Source organism: Phodopus roborovskii, unplaced genomic scaffold (genome assembly GCF_943737965.1).
Source record: "Phodopus roborovskii unplaced genomic scaffold, PHOROB, whole genome shotgun sequence".
Taxonomy (NCBI): Eukaryota; Metazoa; Chordata; class Mammalia; order Rodentia; family Cricetidae; genus Phodopus; species Phodopus roborovskii.
Window position 1 is genome coordinate 178,820 of NW_026125964.1, and position 17,978 is coordinate 196,797.

Here is a 17,978-nt window from a genome sequence, read left to right on the forward strand (position 1 = left end):
TTTACTTTGGATGTTTTTCAAATGTAGGCAACATTTTGTAAAATCAAGTAGGTTCAAATGGGACTAGGAGAATTATAGTTAGTAAAGCATTACTCTCCATCCTCCTACTCATGTTTACCTTGCAGTATGACTCTCTTAGGTACCACCTTTGTTCTTTCAATAAGGATATGGTAGTGTAATAGTTTTATTATGGCAAGTTACAGTTATAGTTATTCTATAGGGGACCAAATGCAAACCTACTTTATTCCCCCAAACCTCTTGCCAGTAATTTTGGGGATATCAATCATATAGCTTTGAGACTGTTTTTTGTTTTTATGTTTATTGTCAATAGAAATCGATGAACCACAATGAAAGGTATTTGTTTGATTTTTTAACTGATTTCCACCTGTAATTGTGTGAGCATCTGTGGTACTCTACCAACACTGCTCCCCATTCATTAGTTAAATTCAAAGGCTATTAGCAGCTCTGAAAATATGTCAAGAGCAGAGCCTTTGAACCTGACGTTCCCAATAATGCCATTGTGGCAAAGGTACTGGCTGGCTATGAGATGCTTGAAAGAACCAAAAAAAAAACAGTCTAGAAGTAGGGAGAATAGTTTTTGTCATCTAGTCTGGTTTCAGTTGGGTTTTGGGTTTTCTTCTTATCTGTTTCTTTTTAATTTTTAGGAATGATCTATGTGGCATGTCTACTCTAGTGCCATATCTTCTGTACCTGGAGCTAGAAGACTTATCACGATTCTGATTGGTGAGTTCTGGACTTGTAGTCATCTGGGAGCAAGGCAGCATATTATAATGGGAAAACCTTGTTTTCACTTCTAGTAGTCTTGGTTACTCCTTAGGTAGGAGAATTGGAGAAAGTGTCTTGCCCTCCCTGTATCTGGTCTCTTCCTTCTTAAACAAATCTGCTCTATTTACTCACAGAAGGCTAATAGAGTGGATGGAAGTGCATTAAAATTATCAACTACCGTATACATGCAAAGAATCTCCAATGGCAGTATTTACAAAGTAGTAAGTGAAAAAAGAGTGTGTATGTGTCCATAATTATTTTATTAGATTGGACAGCATTAGATGGCCCTCAAATTCTAGAACAAAGAATGTGTGTGCATGTATGCAAGCATGTGTGTTATTGCAGCAATGTAATAATGCTACAGAAATTATTTTAAATTTTGCCTCTTATTCATTGTGTGTATTTCTAACAGTATTATTTACCTCAGTCCTAGTTACAATTCAAAACACTGATGGAAACTCTGAAATATGCCTCTGTGGTTAATAACAGATGGGAATATTTTTAGTCTACCATGAGGATATAAAGCAACTTACCAGTCATCTAACAGGTTGATAGGCATGAAAGGAGATGGTTAAATATATTATAAAAGTAGAGCTATGTACTAGTTGTATCTTTGCTTTGCTTTAAAACGAAAATGGCGATTTCCAGAGAAAAATGTTTGTAATACATGCTGTAACAATCCATCTTCTTATGTAGGTTTTTCTTAATGATGTAAGTCTCTTGCAGGCATAGATCCTCCAGCCTCACTGTAGTAGAGGGCATTTTTTACAGTGATACAATCTGTCTGCAGACTCTGAGAGGAGGAAGTCTGCATTCAGTATTTTCACATTGGCATGTGTTATGTAAGCAGTAGATGGAAGACTGAGCTCAGAAATATTATATAGATCCCTGATTTTAACTAAATTGATGCCTACCATAGAAGTGTGAATTGAGATTAGGCTTAATTCTTAGTTAATATTATACCTGACTTCAAATGGCTACTTCCAAAGCACCCAAAGCTAGGCCTTAATGTAAAAAGGTCACATGATCTGCAGGCAGTCCCAGCTTCACCATTTGCAAGAGTGGTTCATTGGGTAAGTTGGTCAATGACTGCAATTTGGGTTTTATTTTTGTAATGAGGATCAACACCATAGGCTTGTTGTACAGAAAAAAAAGTGAATGCAAGGCCAGGCACATATTAGGTACTCCATAATTATGAGTTAGTTGAATTATTAACATCTAATTTTATTGAGACTGCCAGCTCCTTGAGAGAAAAATGGACAGAAATTACCCTGAGTTATAGTGTCTGAGCCAGAGATTTACATGTAGTAAAAGAAACGAAAGACTTAATGTGAGGATGGATGAATGAATGACTGAATTTATATATGGATGTAAATCAAATAGAAGAGGTACCCAATTTTTCCCAAAGAGAGAGAAAAAAATTTCCAATTATATAGTTGTCTCAAATATCCATGTAAAATATTTGAGTGCTAAGATAGTGCTATGCCTATGAACAATACCACAAAAATCAAACATGATGTTTCAATTATATTAAGTGAGTAAAAAGATGTGGATGTGTGGTGGGGAAAGTAGAAATCTTCAGTTCATTTTAAAAGAGCCCCAGATCTCAGTCTTAGCACCCATCAAGCCACAATCGCTTCAGCATGCCTTGATGTGAACCTTCCAAATGCCAATATTGCTTGTTGAAATATTACCCAATATACAACTCTCAATATAAAATCCTCTTGATGTCTGATTATTCTTCTTAAGGACCTCATGCTGCTTCATTTCAAATTGTGAATTACCTTTAGTTCACAACTTGAACAGACTGCCAAATTTTGTTTTCTCAGTTCCCAGGTGGCTGTCAGGATGCAGTGGAGAACTATCAAAAATATATGAAATTCTTTGGAAACGTTGGCAAGATGTGAGACATGGAGCACTCAAGACAGGATAAAAGCAAGTGTTGGCATGATTTTTGAGCTCAAAAATCAGAATGTTTGAAAGTACTGAAAGTCAATACAATTGCCAGATTTTTCAGGAAATTAAGTTGTTGGGTTAACTCAAAGTGATTACAAGCATTTAAGAATTTCAATTATCAAATAATATATTTTGATTAAGGATTAATCTGCTACATCACATAGCCATTTTGTAACCAAGTTACATTTTAGTAGAAAACCAAACATCTACTTAGGAAAGAATATCTGAAATTGCTGGAGAATGTCAGTTATTGCTGTGCAATAAGGCAGAGCAGTTCATAAATTGCAAGTAAAATTCTCAAAGGAAATATTTTAGATGATGAAAGTTTTGGCAGAAGGATGGCCATGCCTCTAATGAATGTCAGATCTTTTTTTTTTTTTTTTTTTTTTTTTTTTTTTTGCTGTTGTTAAATTGGTGAAAATTCATCTAAATAATAATGTTTTGTTTCTATCAATTGTAACATTCTAAAAAACACACTCTCATAAACTTGCTATACTTTATGGTAATTAAATCTCCCTAACATTTAAGAGGGAAAGTTTAGAGATGATGATAGTTGAGTTAAATAAAGCAATTTTATTCAGTTTTGTATCTTAAAATGCAGAGAGACATAATTTCTTGTGGGTCTCATCCCTACCAATCAGCTCTACAAATCTCCTTAAAAGTTTGTATCAGGATAAAAAGGATATTATCCCCCGCCTCTCATCTCTCTCTCTCTGTCTCTCTCTCACCCGAGCTCTTTCTTTCCTTTATTTTCTTTTTTTATTTTTCTTTTTGACAGAGTCTCATTTGACCCAGGTTGGCCTCAAACCTCAAACACATGATCCTCTTGTCTTCATACCACAAAAGCTGGGATTATGGGAATGTACCAACAAGCCTGGACAAATGTAACATTTTCAGTATCTAATTATCTAATTCCTGAAGCTACCAGAGCACATGTAAAAGGTCTCTGAAGGCTCTTAGCCTACATTAAAATTATTTTAATTGATGAACAATGTTACTTGAATAGCTCTTTGTAGCCCAAAAGTGCCTTTGAAAAAAGGGTACATGGTTAATTTATCTTCCAAGTGGACTGCTTAAGCTTAGGGAAGGACACTGCATTATAGCTTCAGGATGACTGATAAGAGCATCAGTACAAGTGTGCTCAAAAGCATATTAGTCATTACTTGAGATTTCTGTCCTTCATATAATAGCATAGATTCCTTTCCTACTACCTAGAATTCCATGCATATATTTGTTCATGTAATAAACATAATAACTACACATATGAAAACTGTGGCTGACCACAGTAAATCTGATTTCACATATCCTATCATCAATTATCTGGATTTGTGCTTGTTTTCAAACACATAGTCAACACAATAAGTAGAGGTACTGGTTTTATGTCAGGGGAAAAACGCATCATGATTATATCTGGCTTTATATTGGGGCTTATATGGAAACTATCCAGACATTCTCAAAAGCATGCCTTAAAACACAGAGTTGCACGGATAAGAGGGGTTCTGGATTGTTTCCAATTGGACAGAGTCCAAATGCTAATAACCAAGTTTAACAAAGGATCTTAATATCTTGTGTTGCCATTTTCTCAACAGTGCTCACAAAACAACTGAGTTCCAAGGCTGACTAAATGGACACTTATAGGTTCATGGAAACTATCTAGAATTCTTATCAGGGCAAGTGAATACAATCCATCTGTTATTATTTTTAAATGCCTCACCAAGCTCAAATATAAAGAGGAAAGTAAGAATGTTGTAGTGGTGAGTACTTGATAAATTATATTATGATTAATTTGATTAAGCCACATAAAAAAATAGCCAAGTTTATTTTTCTCACTTGTCCCTTAATGGGTTCCTTAAGAATCTACAAAGTAGCATAATATCTGATGTGTCCACTGAGGGCCTGAATCCAGTAAGTGATATATACAGAATGGATATGATATTTGTGTTCAAATGTACAACATTTTATTCCTGAGAAAAAATAATTTGAACTTACGCATGCATTTCCCTATTTGAGGAATACAAGCCATTTATGGAGCAAATTAGAAAATATTGTATTTAGGAAATTTAAGTAAGGGCATTTTAAAGATTATAATATAACTCAGACTCTCAGAGGCTCATGACTGGCAGTGGGGGCAGCTAACTGCAGGGACATCAATCCTCTAGAAAGTATTAAGGGTCAAATTTAAACACAGTTTCATCTTGTTTAATTTCTAAAAGAATATGCTTATATTTGGAGTCTAACAATTTTTTGGGGGTACACGTATGTGTATATACATTTCCTCATTAAGTTGCTTAATTTTCTTTAAGGGAATTTGCATTCTTATTTTTCTTTCTTGTATGTATTATTTTTTTTTTATCTTACATATCGATCCCAGTTCCCTCTCCCTCCCTCCCATGACCCTGAAAGCCCCTCCTGTCCCACCCACCACCACTCCACAGGGAAGGTGATGTCTTCCAGGAGAGGTCAACAAAATCTGTCAAGTCATTTGGAGTAGGGACTAGGCCCTCCTTCATCTCTAGGCTAAGGGAGAATCCCTCCATGGGGAATGGGCTCGCAAGGTAATTTTGTGCACCAGAGATTCATCCTGGTTCCACTGTCTGAGGTCCCTTAGACTGCTCAGGCCTTCTAATTATGATCCGCATTTAGGGGATCTGAGTCTGTCAGTCTGTCCAATGCTGCTTTCCCAGCTATCAGTCTGTGGGTCCATTAGCTCCCCCTTGTTCAGGTCAGCTGTCTGTGTGGGTTTCTGTAGCCTGGTCTTGTCCCCATTTTCTTATCACTGCTTCTGCTCTTCATCTGGATTCCAGTTAGGCTCAGTGTTTAGCTGTGGGTGTCTACTTCTGTTTCCATCAGCTACTACATGAGGGCTCTATGATGGTAGATAAGTTAGTCATCAATCTCATTATCAGGGAATGGCATTTATGGTAGCCTTTCCACTGTTGCTCACATTGTTAGTTGGGGTCATCCTTGTAGATCTCTGAATGTTTATTTAGAGTCAGTTTTCTCTTCAAACCTGTATTTGGCTCCCTCTTTTATGGTATTTCTTTTTTATTTCTTCTTGCTCTCCTCTGTTCCCTGTGACTTAAACTTGTATATTCTACATCCAATGTTCCCTCCTTCCCCAAATACCAAGATCGTGGTAGAGCAGAAGCTTCTAAACTCACACAGTCAGATTTTCTTATCTCAACAGGAGGCAGTAGAAGGCTATATGTCAACAAAGTAGAGCAAATGAGTGGGAAATACCTATTTCTCTAGAAGGGCAGTTAAGTGTAAAGAGTAGAAAATGTCAAGAATTGGGAGCCTGGGTAGTTACAAGACGCATTGAGGTATGTGACCCCAGACTTGGTATTCATGCATGCAGTTCTTATAAACAATTCATACTTGAATGGGAGATCTGCATGTTGTCGAACAGGGAAAGCAAACCAAGCTAAGCAAAAATGATCTCAGCAATTAAGGGACCCTGTTTTCCAAGGCTCTAATCAATCTCCACTGTACTAAACAGTAGGTCACATGCGTTAGACATTTGTTGGCCTTCAGTATGTGTTTCTCATAGCTTGCTTGTCTTAGGAATTCTTACCAAATTCCAAATATTGGCAGTTGGTCTACACACAGAATGTTCTTAATCACCTATCAAATTACCCTGCCAATTGGAAAATCCTAGAAATTGGCTTAAAAATATACCACAGCAAAATAAGGGAAATAATAATGACGGAGCTAATAAGCATTAGAAAGCTAAAATAAAAACAATTTTCGTACAACCATAACATTTCTTGCCAAAAGAAGGAAAGTATTCCAATTACAGTCTAAGGAACAATATTTGGAAGAGGCCCATTCATAAAATGGACTTAGTACCATCAAGTCTTGCTGACCCTTTCTACAGAGAGTGTTAGTCTCATCATTTGTACTATATCCTGTGTAATAAAATGCTGTTCTCTGCAATTTGGCCTCTAATTCTAAGTGACCCTTGACGAGTTTCCTTATGTTAGGTTTAGATTACTAAAATAGTGTTAGGGTTAGAATATTAAAATATATGGCATATTGTACAAGGGAATTCTAACATACATGCTTTAGGAGTAAGATAATTTTGCCATTAGAATACAATTTTATATTCTTCCTTGTTTGCAAACCTGCAATGACTTCCCAAATGTGTTCTTATGTATCTTATTAGTTTTAGAAGGAAAATGGTAATGTGGGAGTACCAATTTAGAAATAAGATTTATGGTTCATTCAGAACAAAAAGGAGCAGTTCATGTGATGAATAAATATGATAAAATACGCAATATTAGAGATGATTTCGATTTTTTGTATTTCTATTAAAGTGGCCATTACATAAAAAACATGTTTTTATTATTCCACTTCCTTGTTTTGTCTTGTCCGTTAAAATCGAGGACTCTTGGTTGTTAGAGTTGAACTTTTAATTACAAGGTACAGGTCATTTCCAAAAGCAAAAGAAAACAACAAAAAAGGACTGATGATCAGGTCAGGGCTTTGAGATTTAATTACTACACTGAAACAAGAATATGTAATGGAAGTACCATTAACTATGTCAGTGTCTCAGTCTATATGGAGTAATCCTTTGTTGTTTAATGCAATTATTCATGACCTTATAAAAGGTGAGCAATTCATTTCAAATGTGTCATTAGGCCACTTGTGTCAAAAATTATTTCTTTTTCAAAAATTTCAAGTACATACTATAATTTTCATCTTCTATTATTTGGAAGGAAAGAAATTATGACAGGAATAATTTGTTGATACACTCTTGGGCAAGAAGTTATGACAGAAATACTCTGTTGATACACTCTTGGGCAAATGGTTATTATAAAATATCTATAATAGTCAATCTGAGGAAATTGTCTATAAGCCCCTTCTCTGGTTAACATTAATAAAAAATGAAGGCAGTTCAGAGTAAATTGAGGGGCTCTGACTTTTAAACTTGGATCTGGTACCATACTGTCTTTTTCTCAGTCTTCCCCACCGTCATTGTTTGGATGTAATATACAGATGACTGATAATCTGCAAACAGTGGAGTCTTGGGCTTTCTTTGCCTTTCTTAGTAGCTGGCACTGGTTGTTTAGCTACAGACAATGTCTATAGTTGAAGTTATATGAAGCTCAATACCTCATCAAAATGTGGGAAGACAATATCTAGATATTTTTCACTGAAGTCACAGTTGTTTTCAGGTATTAACGCTGACTGTGTCTATTCCATTAGAAAGCCAGTTACTAACCTCATTCATTTTTACTGGTCTTGCTAATCACAGGTATTTTAAATGGCTGTATCTACTCTCTCTCTCTCTGTCTCTCTCTCTCTCTGTCTGTCTCATATATGTATGTATACTGTCATACTTTCTCAGGAAATGACAGCACATGGAGGTGGGACTTTGGAGAGGGAATTTTGTCATGAAGAAGTGCTTTCATGAACGGAATTTGTCTTTACAAGAGCCACATCAGACAGACCTCTTGTCACTTCTACCATGTGAGCTTAGAGCAAAAATACACCTACCTCAGCAGACACCATTTCTACTGGTGACTTTACCTATGGGTTTCTAGAATCTAGAAAGATTAGAAATCCATGTCTCCTACCAATATACTTCCCAGTTTATGGTATATATGTTACAACAGCTGAAACATACTAAGGTGATGAGAATTTGATTAACCCACTAACTTGAAACTGGAAGTAAAGCTTCATAGTCTCAAGGAAGAAACCACAATGGAGAAGTAGCTCAGCACTCTGGTGCTGTTTTTGAGCCAAAATGCCCCAAAGAAGCCTGTTTTGGGAGGCTGACTACTCACGACTTCAGTGGTACTGACTTTGTAGAAGCTCTGCTGGTTGGGTCACTCCACTCTGAATAGAAAGGACACAAACAATTACTGTTCATGCTTCTGTTATAAATGAGCATTCATAATTTACTTTCTGAACATGCAGCCCTCCCAGATAATTTCACAGGCTTCTGTCATAAATGATAGATGAAAAATGGGAACTGGAATGGTAAATCACCAAGTAACCTTTTGTTATCATTATTCATTAAGCAGAAAAGTGAGAAAAGTAATGGAAGTGATAATATGGATGGCTGGCATAAGAAAGAATTGAAAAACCAAACCAATGACTTCTTACTTTGTAATGTGAATCCTGGAGTCAGGTGCTGAGATTCCTGTAAGGAAGAACATACAATATAGACATCACTAAAATGATATGGGGATGAAGGCATTAGCTGTTATTGCTGAGGATATAATCTTACTAATGTTTCCAATAAGAAATCACTGTTAACAATTATGTTGGTTAAATTTCAGTGTGTAGCTATATTTGTACCTATTAACCAAAGCTGCTGCCACTAGTTAAAAAATGTCACCTTGTTATAATTAAAAGTAAAGATCAGGTCTATTTGGACCTGTGTCGCACATGAGAACAAATGATCCATATATGTAAAATTTTAATGTATAATTTATCACTTAGCAATGATGCCTCTAAGAAAGTAAAGGATACTTGGTTCAATCAAACACATGATCATGCTGTTTATAAAAGTGTAAAAATGACGGCAATTAATAAATATATCAAGTTTCTCCCTTGGTTAAAACAGCAATTTTAAATGTCTAAGTTTTAACTTAGTTCAACAGAGGTGTTCATAATGCTTTATTACAAGCCTGTTGAGGGATAGGAGGTAATTTGAAATATGTTAGTAGACTATATAATTTAAAGGATTTAGATTTTATTTGAAAAACCACCCTTCACAAAATTCATTCACTGTTTTCAGAAATCTAGACTTGCATTTATGAGTCTTACAGGGAGGTGGCACACCTTTGTAGTTCTTAACAAATTTCCCAGACAAAAGCATTACAATAATGCTCAGGAGTGGTTTGAAAGAGAATGTCCCCTGTGGTCTCTAATATTTGAACACTTTGTCCTCCATTGGTGGTGCTGCTTAGGTAGGTTTAGGAGGTTTGTGACTTGCTGAAGGAAGTATGTCACTGGGGGTAAACTTTGAGATTTCAAGTCCATGTGATATTACTAGTTCATTCTTTAAGGATAGAGATAAGAACTCCCTTATCATTCATAAATGCCTGCTGCCATACTTTCCTGACATGATGGTGTTGGTGATGGTTTTATTCCTCTGGAGGCATAAATAAAATATACCTTTCCTCCTGTAAGTTGCTTTTGTCAAGATATTTTGTGATAGCAATAGAAAAGTAACAAATATATCAGGTCATTCACAGTATTGGGGATTCAGAAGAGAATTGACAAGGACTACAGACCAAAACCAGAAGCAGTTAACTCAAGCAAAATCCTGGGTTCCATCACTAGCACAGCAAATAAAGTAAATACAAAATTGGCTTTTTCAGAGTCATTGCCTTGAGTAATATAAGCATTAGAGTGAATCTTATACTACATAGAAGAAAAAAGATCATAGAATAATTTGTCTTAAACAAACAAACAACAAAAAGCAAAAAGCCATGACTATGCTGCACTTTATCTGACAGTGAAGTTTTCAGTCTATTTATTTTACCTGTTTCACAAGAGGTTTGATTTCTATGATGATCACTCTAGAAAACTCAACAAATAGTAGGAAAGCTCTCTCAGCTAAAGATTATCATTAGTCCATGCATAAAGTTTACTTCTCAAATGCTTCTAAAACTTATAGAGGCCAGCCTTTTAACTAATTTTGTTTGGTACAATAAACCTTAACAAAACCCCATGGGCTAGGAAGGTTATTGGCCCTAAGAGGTGGCTTACTATTGTTTGGTTAAACTTATATAACAGCAAACTGGATTCTAAATAATTTTTATTATACCCATAGACAAATGCCACTCCCACACATATTTAATTTTGAAAGCTTATATTTGCAATGAATGGATGTACATACAGATACGTGGCTGCCCAAACTGCTGACAATAAGTGACAGTCTTAAATAAGACATTTGTACCACCCTTTCAAAAGTACAGGGAACACTTAAGAACAAAATGAAATACTGTAACAGCCAGAAAATAGGTAGAAGGACCATGAAATGCTATCTTCAAGACACAACACAGCCATTGCAAACATACATTGTCCTATACAAGACAGGTCAGTAAAAAGCAAATTGTAAATTGGGATGGGGTCATGGAACCCTACTTTTCCTACTGAAATATTGTCAACTGATGGATTCTAGGGGAAGGATAGTCATTGCCTTTACTCTGGAATCAAACAATGAACCAACAAGGATCAATGGACTAGCTCTTAAAACAGTGACTATACATTGGTTCTTGGTTATAAATAAAAAAGGGATGAATGTAGGAAAAGTATCTGTATGGAGGATATGGAAGGAAGATTAAAGAGTTGAGTGCTGGCGACAGTAAGTACAATGCACTATATACACAGATAACATGAAATTGTCAGAAACAAATTTAATCAATAGAAAGGGAAACTAATGGAACATGAAGCTAAAAACTGTGTTGCTGCATACTGATCACAGGTTTTATCATTACATTTTTATACATATATATTATTGCAACTTTCTCATATTTACCTCCTCACCACTGTCTCTTGTCTCTCTATCACTAGAGCACTAACTGCCTTTTGATGAAAGGGCTCTAAAATGTTGGACAATCAGCTATTATATAATTAGGAAATTATAGATGGCAAGGAAGAAATATATATTTGTAAATACCAATGAGATATAAAAATTAATAGCACAAGAGTCCTGGGAAAATATCACAGCAAATACATAGCTTAAAGAAAGCACAATTTATGGCCATTTGATGTGGAGGAAAACAATCTTCTTATCTGTCTTCTTATCCCCTCAGGGCACAATTATAACATATTGTATCATTACATCACAATACAATAATTGATACTGATTATGGTATTGAAGTTATGAAGAAACACTAAAGAATTTTTGACATAACATTCTAAAGATGGCAGGAAAATATTAACTACACTTCAAAATAATTTCCCATTAAGTGGATTCTCTGAAATTAACCAAGAATTTCAATTATCAAGAATGTCTTTCTTAGATACATAAAAATTTGTTGCTAGTTATTTGTATCAGCTTAAGTTTAAACAAGTATTTCTATCTTCTCTCTCTCTAAAGGATTTTATTACAAAGATGCAGAACAAGTTTAGACTTGTATACCTTTAAGAAATTAAAGACAGGTTCCAAACTCAATCAAAACAAATGTTTAATAGGAGAATAAAACACATGATCTTTGTATTTGTTCTGAAAATTTGTTTTTAAAATAGTCTTTATACTCAAATGATTGGATGTTTCCATGCACCAATGCAGTGATTCTTGAAGCAAATAGGAGGATGGCGTTATTCTACAATTTTGAATAAATGGTGTTATATATTCTTGACATTCTAATCTGGATAAATCATTTTAAAACAAGATATATAAGTAAACAATTTTATATGCTGCCAATGTCACTGTACATAAATATATAACCCTAATTGTATATATCATGGTCCTAGAAAAACCTATATTCATGAAATAATTGTTATTGCATGTGGTATTATAAAAAAGTCACCAGACATGGATCTCAGTATTTCTTGCACTGAAATATATATGCTAGTACATAATGAGGCAAACTATATTCAAAAACTTATGTAAGGCTCTTTTAAATAACCACCTGGATGACAATCATGTGCTCACAAGCTCCTATAGGATCCAGATTTTGGAGTATAAGCTAACTTTTTCCTTGAAGTATAGTAAATATTTTAGGTTTTTGGAAACATATGGCCTTCGTCATCATTTCTCAACTCTGCCATTATAATATAAATGGCTGTGGTTGTGTTCCAAAAATAATTGATTCATAGACATATTACTAATAATACTGTGTTATTTTTTCTTTTGATTTTATTTAGCACTTTATGATGTAAAGATCTAAAGGATCCAGTGTCACCTCTCTTCTAGTGGCCACTTGCCTGTGCCAACCTTCTCACAAGGATATAGTTGCTCTCTTGGTTCTATTTAGCATATGTTTATCCCTGTCTTTGTGGGGATTTATATTCTCTATAAGAAAAGGGATGTTTTAAGTTTGTAATTGGTAAAAAACTTAAACTTAGAATTTTTAACTGCATTTGTCCTTGTAAGTTTAGAGAGTCATAAACCAGTGAACTTGAAAACCACACACACACACACACACACACACACACACACACACACACACACACACACCACATGAGAGAGAGGGGGAGGAAGGGAGGGAAGGAAGGAGAGAGGGAGACAGACAGAAAGACAGACAGACCGATTCTGGCTTCATACATATAAAACTTTGTTCTTATCTATAAAAGAAAGAAGGCTAATCATATTTTTTTCAGATTTTTACGCTGATGCTTTTGACAATATCTTTCATTTAAACTGTTTCACTAGTTCTATTCTGTTTTAATGGAATCACAGTTATGAACTCACTTTCCAGAGTTTACCTCTCTAATTGGCCCTCTAAAACCTCTAATCCAAACACTTTAGTATTCATACCAATAGGTGTCAAAGCATCCTTCAGTCTTCTCTGCTGTTGTCATACAAGACTTCTGTTCTACCCTTTGCCACCATGAAGAGCCCTAAACATCATCTAAATCATACCACCTCTCTGATGACTACTTCCTTAACTCTGTAAGGAAGAGTTATATACTGTTCAGAGCCTTACATTTTCTTTGAAGACTTACATGTTGCTTACTCTTTACTTGATAGCTTGTAGTGTGCTTTTTCACATTCTTGTTGTGGTTGAATAGGTAGTATGGCCCCCATAGACTTCTGTATTTGAATTCTTAGTTTATAGAGTGTGGCAATATTAGGAGATGTGGCCTTGTTGTATGTGAGGCATTTTTGGAGGAAGTGTGTCACTGTGGGCATGGGCTTTGAGGTCTCAGATACTCAAGATAGGACTAGTGTGCTGCCTGCTGTTTAAGATGTAGAACTCACAGCTCCTTCTCAAGCACCATATCCGTCTACATGCTGCCATGTTTCTCAGCATGATGATAATGAACTAAAGCTCTGAAACTATAAGCCATCTGCAATTAAATATTTTCCTTTATAAGAGTTGCTGTGGTTATGGTGTCTCTTCACAGCAGCTATGCAACTAATACAGAAGTTGGTACCAGGAAGTATGGCATTGCTGTGATAAGTTTGGCCATGCTTTTGTATGGAGGAATATGTACTTTGGGACTGTGGATTAGAAAAGCAGTTGAAAGCTTTAAGTGTGGCTTAGTGGGCTTTACTAGTGGAAACATGGAAGACAGTGGTGCTGAGCATGACTTGAAATGTGGGGACCTGGCTGAAGAAGTTTCAGAAGAAAAGAATGTTAATATGTGTCCTCGAGAGCAGATATGATATTTTGGCAAAAAAAAAAAAAAAAAAATGTGGCTGCTTTATGCCTTTGTCTGAAATGTCTCTCTGAAGCTAATATGAAGAGATTTGGATTAACTACTTTGGCAAAAGAAAGCTCAACACATCCTAGTATAGGCTCTGTCATATGGTTACAAGTATTCATTCTTATGAAGATTTATAAAGAAAAGGAGCTGTCTGAGTAAGTAAAAACACAAACATACCAGATTGAGAAGAAAAGGGGAACTAGGAAGTGGAATGGAGCGAAGTCCTATGTTCAAGGAGGTAAATCAATTAAAGAAGAGTGGGATGTTAGCATTCAACTTGTAGAAATGAATTAATAACAAACTTAGAGGCAGGTGTGATGGTGCATGCCTTCCATCCCACTCAGTGGCTGGTGGATCTCTGAGTTCAAGGCCAGACTGATCTACAGATAAAGTTCCAGTTAGGCAAATTTAAGCAGTCAAGGAAACCATCGAAAACAGAAAGTTAATGAAGATGCAATTGAATGAGGAGCCCATGTTCTAGTCCAGTAAGCATTAGATGTTGGCAGCTTTGGCCTTGTTGTCCTGGCTTTTAAGTCAAGGATGGAAGAAAGGTTTTATGGAATTTTCCTCTGCATCTAAGGAAATCTGCTGAGGACAGATGTGTGGCAGGGATTTTCCTGCAGGGAGGGCCAGAGAGGACATTGTGTGAAGCTGTGAAAGTAAAGGCTGGATTGCCTTGGACATTCAAAATGTTGGAGATGACAGAGCTGTGGGATACCTACTGAGGAAAGCTGCTAATCGAGTGGAACCAGTCCATGAGACAGAAGTGTGTTTCAGTCAACAATGTTGACAGAAGTTGGAGATCTGAAAGGTACTTTGACATTAGACATGAAGATGTAGAGTTCCTAGTTCATTCCGCTGGTTTTTGGCCTTGCTTCGATCCAGTATTTTCTCACTATGTTCCCTATATTCTCTTTCAGAAGAGTCGCATATACACTGTGCCATTATATGTTGGAAGTATGTGATCTGTTGATAGGGAATTACAGTTCAGAGATTGCATGAATCTCAGAAGAGACTTTGAATTTTGGACTTTTAAACTTTGTTGAGACTGTGATAGGCAATGGAGATTTTTTTTTAAGTGCACTTTGTGCATTTAGTAAATCACTTCTGAATAAACATATCATGATATAATGGGGAAGAAATGATAGAAGGAAGAAATATTCTTTAAAATTTTTATATTTGTTAGAATAGCCACATGTCCCCCTTTAATTGAAAAATAGTTTACTCATTTAATATATCTTGGTTACATTTTCTCCTCCATCTACTCCTCCCCACATTCCCTCCCATCTGAATCTACTCCCTTTCTGTCTCTCATTAGATATGTGATAACATCTCTATGTGATAACAAGCAAACATGACAAAATAAAATATAATAAGATAAAAACCAAAACCAAAAACTACTGGCATCAAATTAATGTTGGGCAAGGCAAACCAACACAAGGAAAAGAGCCCAAGAGAAGGCACAACAATCAGAGACCTTTTTATTAACGCACTCAGGAGTTCCATAAAAACACTAGACCTCATGATATAATATATACACAGAGGACCTGAAATAGACCCTTGCAAGCCCTGTGCTTGCTGCCTCAATCTCTGTGAGTTCTTGTGACTTTTGCTTAATAGATTTAGACAGCCTTGTTCTATTGGTGTCCTCCATTCCTTCTAGCTCTTATGCTCCTTCTGCCTCCTCTTCTGTAGGGCTCCCCAAGGAGAAGGATTTGATAGGGACATCCCATTTACAGTTGAGTGTTGCAAGGTCTTTTCCTGCATAATATCTGAGAATAGCCACATCTTTTATAACACACACAAAAAATCCTCATGGTGATAAACTGTTTCTGAAAGCTGGTAAAGAAGCTATATTCAAGGCTTGACAATACAATGTTAAAAGAAAAAGTTCTGCCTGTGGGGTTTCTTGGTTTGTAAGGATCAGTGTGCAAGTAAGCAAGGACAGGAAGTTAATATAGAAAGATGAAACAATACTGAACAGAATGAAGAATATAGGTCAAGTGGTGGATTGTTTATCTGGTGTTCTTTAGGGGATGATCTTATCATCTGATTCTTTAGCTCTGGACACGACTTATCTTGGACAGAGATGGAGCCAAGGTGCTGAGATACGATTGCTGGTATCTGTGCATATGTTGTTTTAAAGACCCCTTTTAAATAAAATGAAATTTTGGTACCAATATGAAGGCAACAAAAAATTCAAATTTCTTTAAATCACCAGAAGACTGATGATATTTTATCCATCATAACTCCAACTAGAAGATTAGTATAATGAAAGTAGAGGAGAATAGTGGAATAGATGTAACCTGTTCTGAGACAGAAAATGGGCTGTATAATATCATCTGGAGCAGGGCCTAGGTGCTCCCCCATGTGTCTAGGCTGAAAGAGTATCCCTCTATGTGGAATGGGCTCCCAAAATCCATTCATATACTAGGGATGAATACTGATTTACTACCAGAGGCCCTATAGACTTCCCAATGCTCTTCATTTGAAGACTCCTCATGAAAGGCCTCACTCTCCCTGGGGAGCAGAAAGGGGAAGTGATGGGGGTTGGTAGGAATGGGACAGGAGAGGACAGGAGGGTGACGGATTCGGGATTGACATATAAAACAAGCTTGTTTCAAATTTAAATTAAGAAAAACCATCAAAAAGAAAAACAAACAAACAAAAATGGGTTCTGCTTGGAGATTCTAGAAGTGTGTATGTCAATGAGAGAAGTAGGCTTCAAACAGGTCATGCTCTGATGAACCAAAGGATACCATGTAGAAAATTAGTTAAGAAAAAAATACTATGCTTCTTGGCCTTAATTAAAATCAACTGTATAAACTACTTAAGAATACTAACTTAATTTAATTTTTTTTTTTTTTTTTTAGCAGAACTTAGCATCGTTTGGTCTAACTCTCTTTTCACTAGTTCTTGAAACCTATCTAAAATACAAAGGCCATGTAGTTTCTATCTGTGCGTATGAAGGGGAGGGGCAAACAGAGAGAGACAGAGAGAGAGAGAGAGAGAGAGAGAGAGAGAGAGAGAGAGAGTCACTGTTTGAAACAACCCATGTAGGTGATGCAGAGAGCTGGATCAGAATCTTTCTTCTTGGTTGTGATCTTCTCCAGGTTGAGATATTCTCAGCCTGCTCATTTACTTATTGTGAACTTTCAACTTTTCTCCCGAAGTTTCAGCCTTTAATTTTGTCCCTATCTTGGATGCTCCCAGGGCAGGACTCTTGACTGCCTATGGCTTTTCTGTCTCTCACTATCTTTCCTGTTCCAGGCATGATCTCATAACTCCAGGAAGTATAGCCGTGATCAGATTCCATCTGGATGCTCTGTTACTCATATTCTATTGATGTAGCCTAACAGGTAGTGACATGATGATGTGCATACTCTTTTAGTTTCCTGCAGAGATGAGGTAGCTAAACAGTACTCCTTTATTCACAGAGAAGGTTCTTATGAAGTTGCTGGCTTAGTTCTTCCATGCCAATCATACAGTGCATTTGTAAGTTCACAGCTCCAAAGAAAAAAAGCCCCAAGTATCCCAACCCTCTGTTATTGTCAGGCACACATTCTAAGCTCTTTCAGATGCTCTTTGAAAAAGAAATGCTACTCAAATCTTGTTCAAGTCTTAGGGCTCACAGCCAACATGTTTTACCACAAGAGGAAAAATAATTAAACCAAATGTACACAACTCCCTGTGACAGAGAGATGATAAATTTTATGAAGCAGTAGGGAGTCAACCTGTGTGTAGCTTTCACCAAACATTTTCATATATAAACACTAAATATGTAAATTAATATTATTAATAATTAATAATATTAATATTAATAAAGACTGATGTTGGAGAGGGAGGTTACAAGGATCAAAGTTAGTAAATATCTTTCTTAATGAATAAGTTACATAAGT

General features: G+C 36.0%; 1 protein-coding gene across 1 annotated transcript in view; it reads right to left on the reverse strand.

The window, feature by feature from the left end:
* Window positions 1–17,978, reverse strand: part of Aff2 (ALF transcription elongation factor 2) — a 479,228-nt gene that overhangs the window by 146,141 nt on the left and 315,109 nt on the right. The window contains exons 5-6 of the mRNA XM_051179204.1: window positions 8,854–8,890; window positions 8,550–8,583 (exon numbers count right to left, since the gene is read on the reverse strand). Coding sequence (XP_051035161.1) covers window positions 8,550–8,583; window positions 8,854–8,890 — 71 coding nt within the window. The remainder of the gene's footprint in view (window positions 1–8,549; window positions 8,584–8,853; window positions 8,891–17,978) is intronic.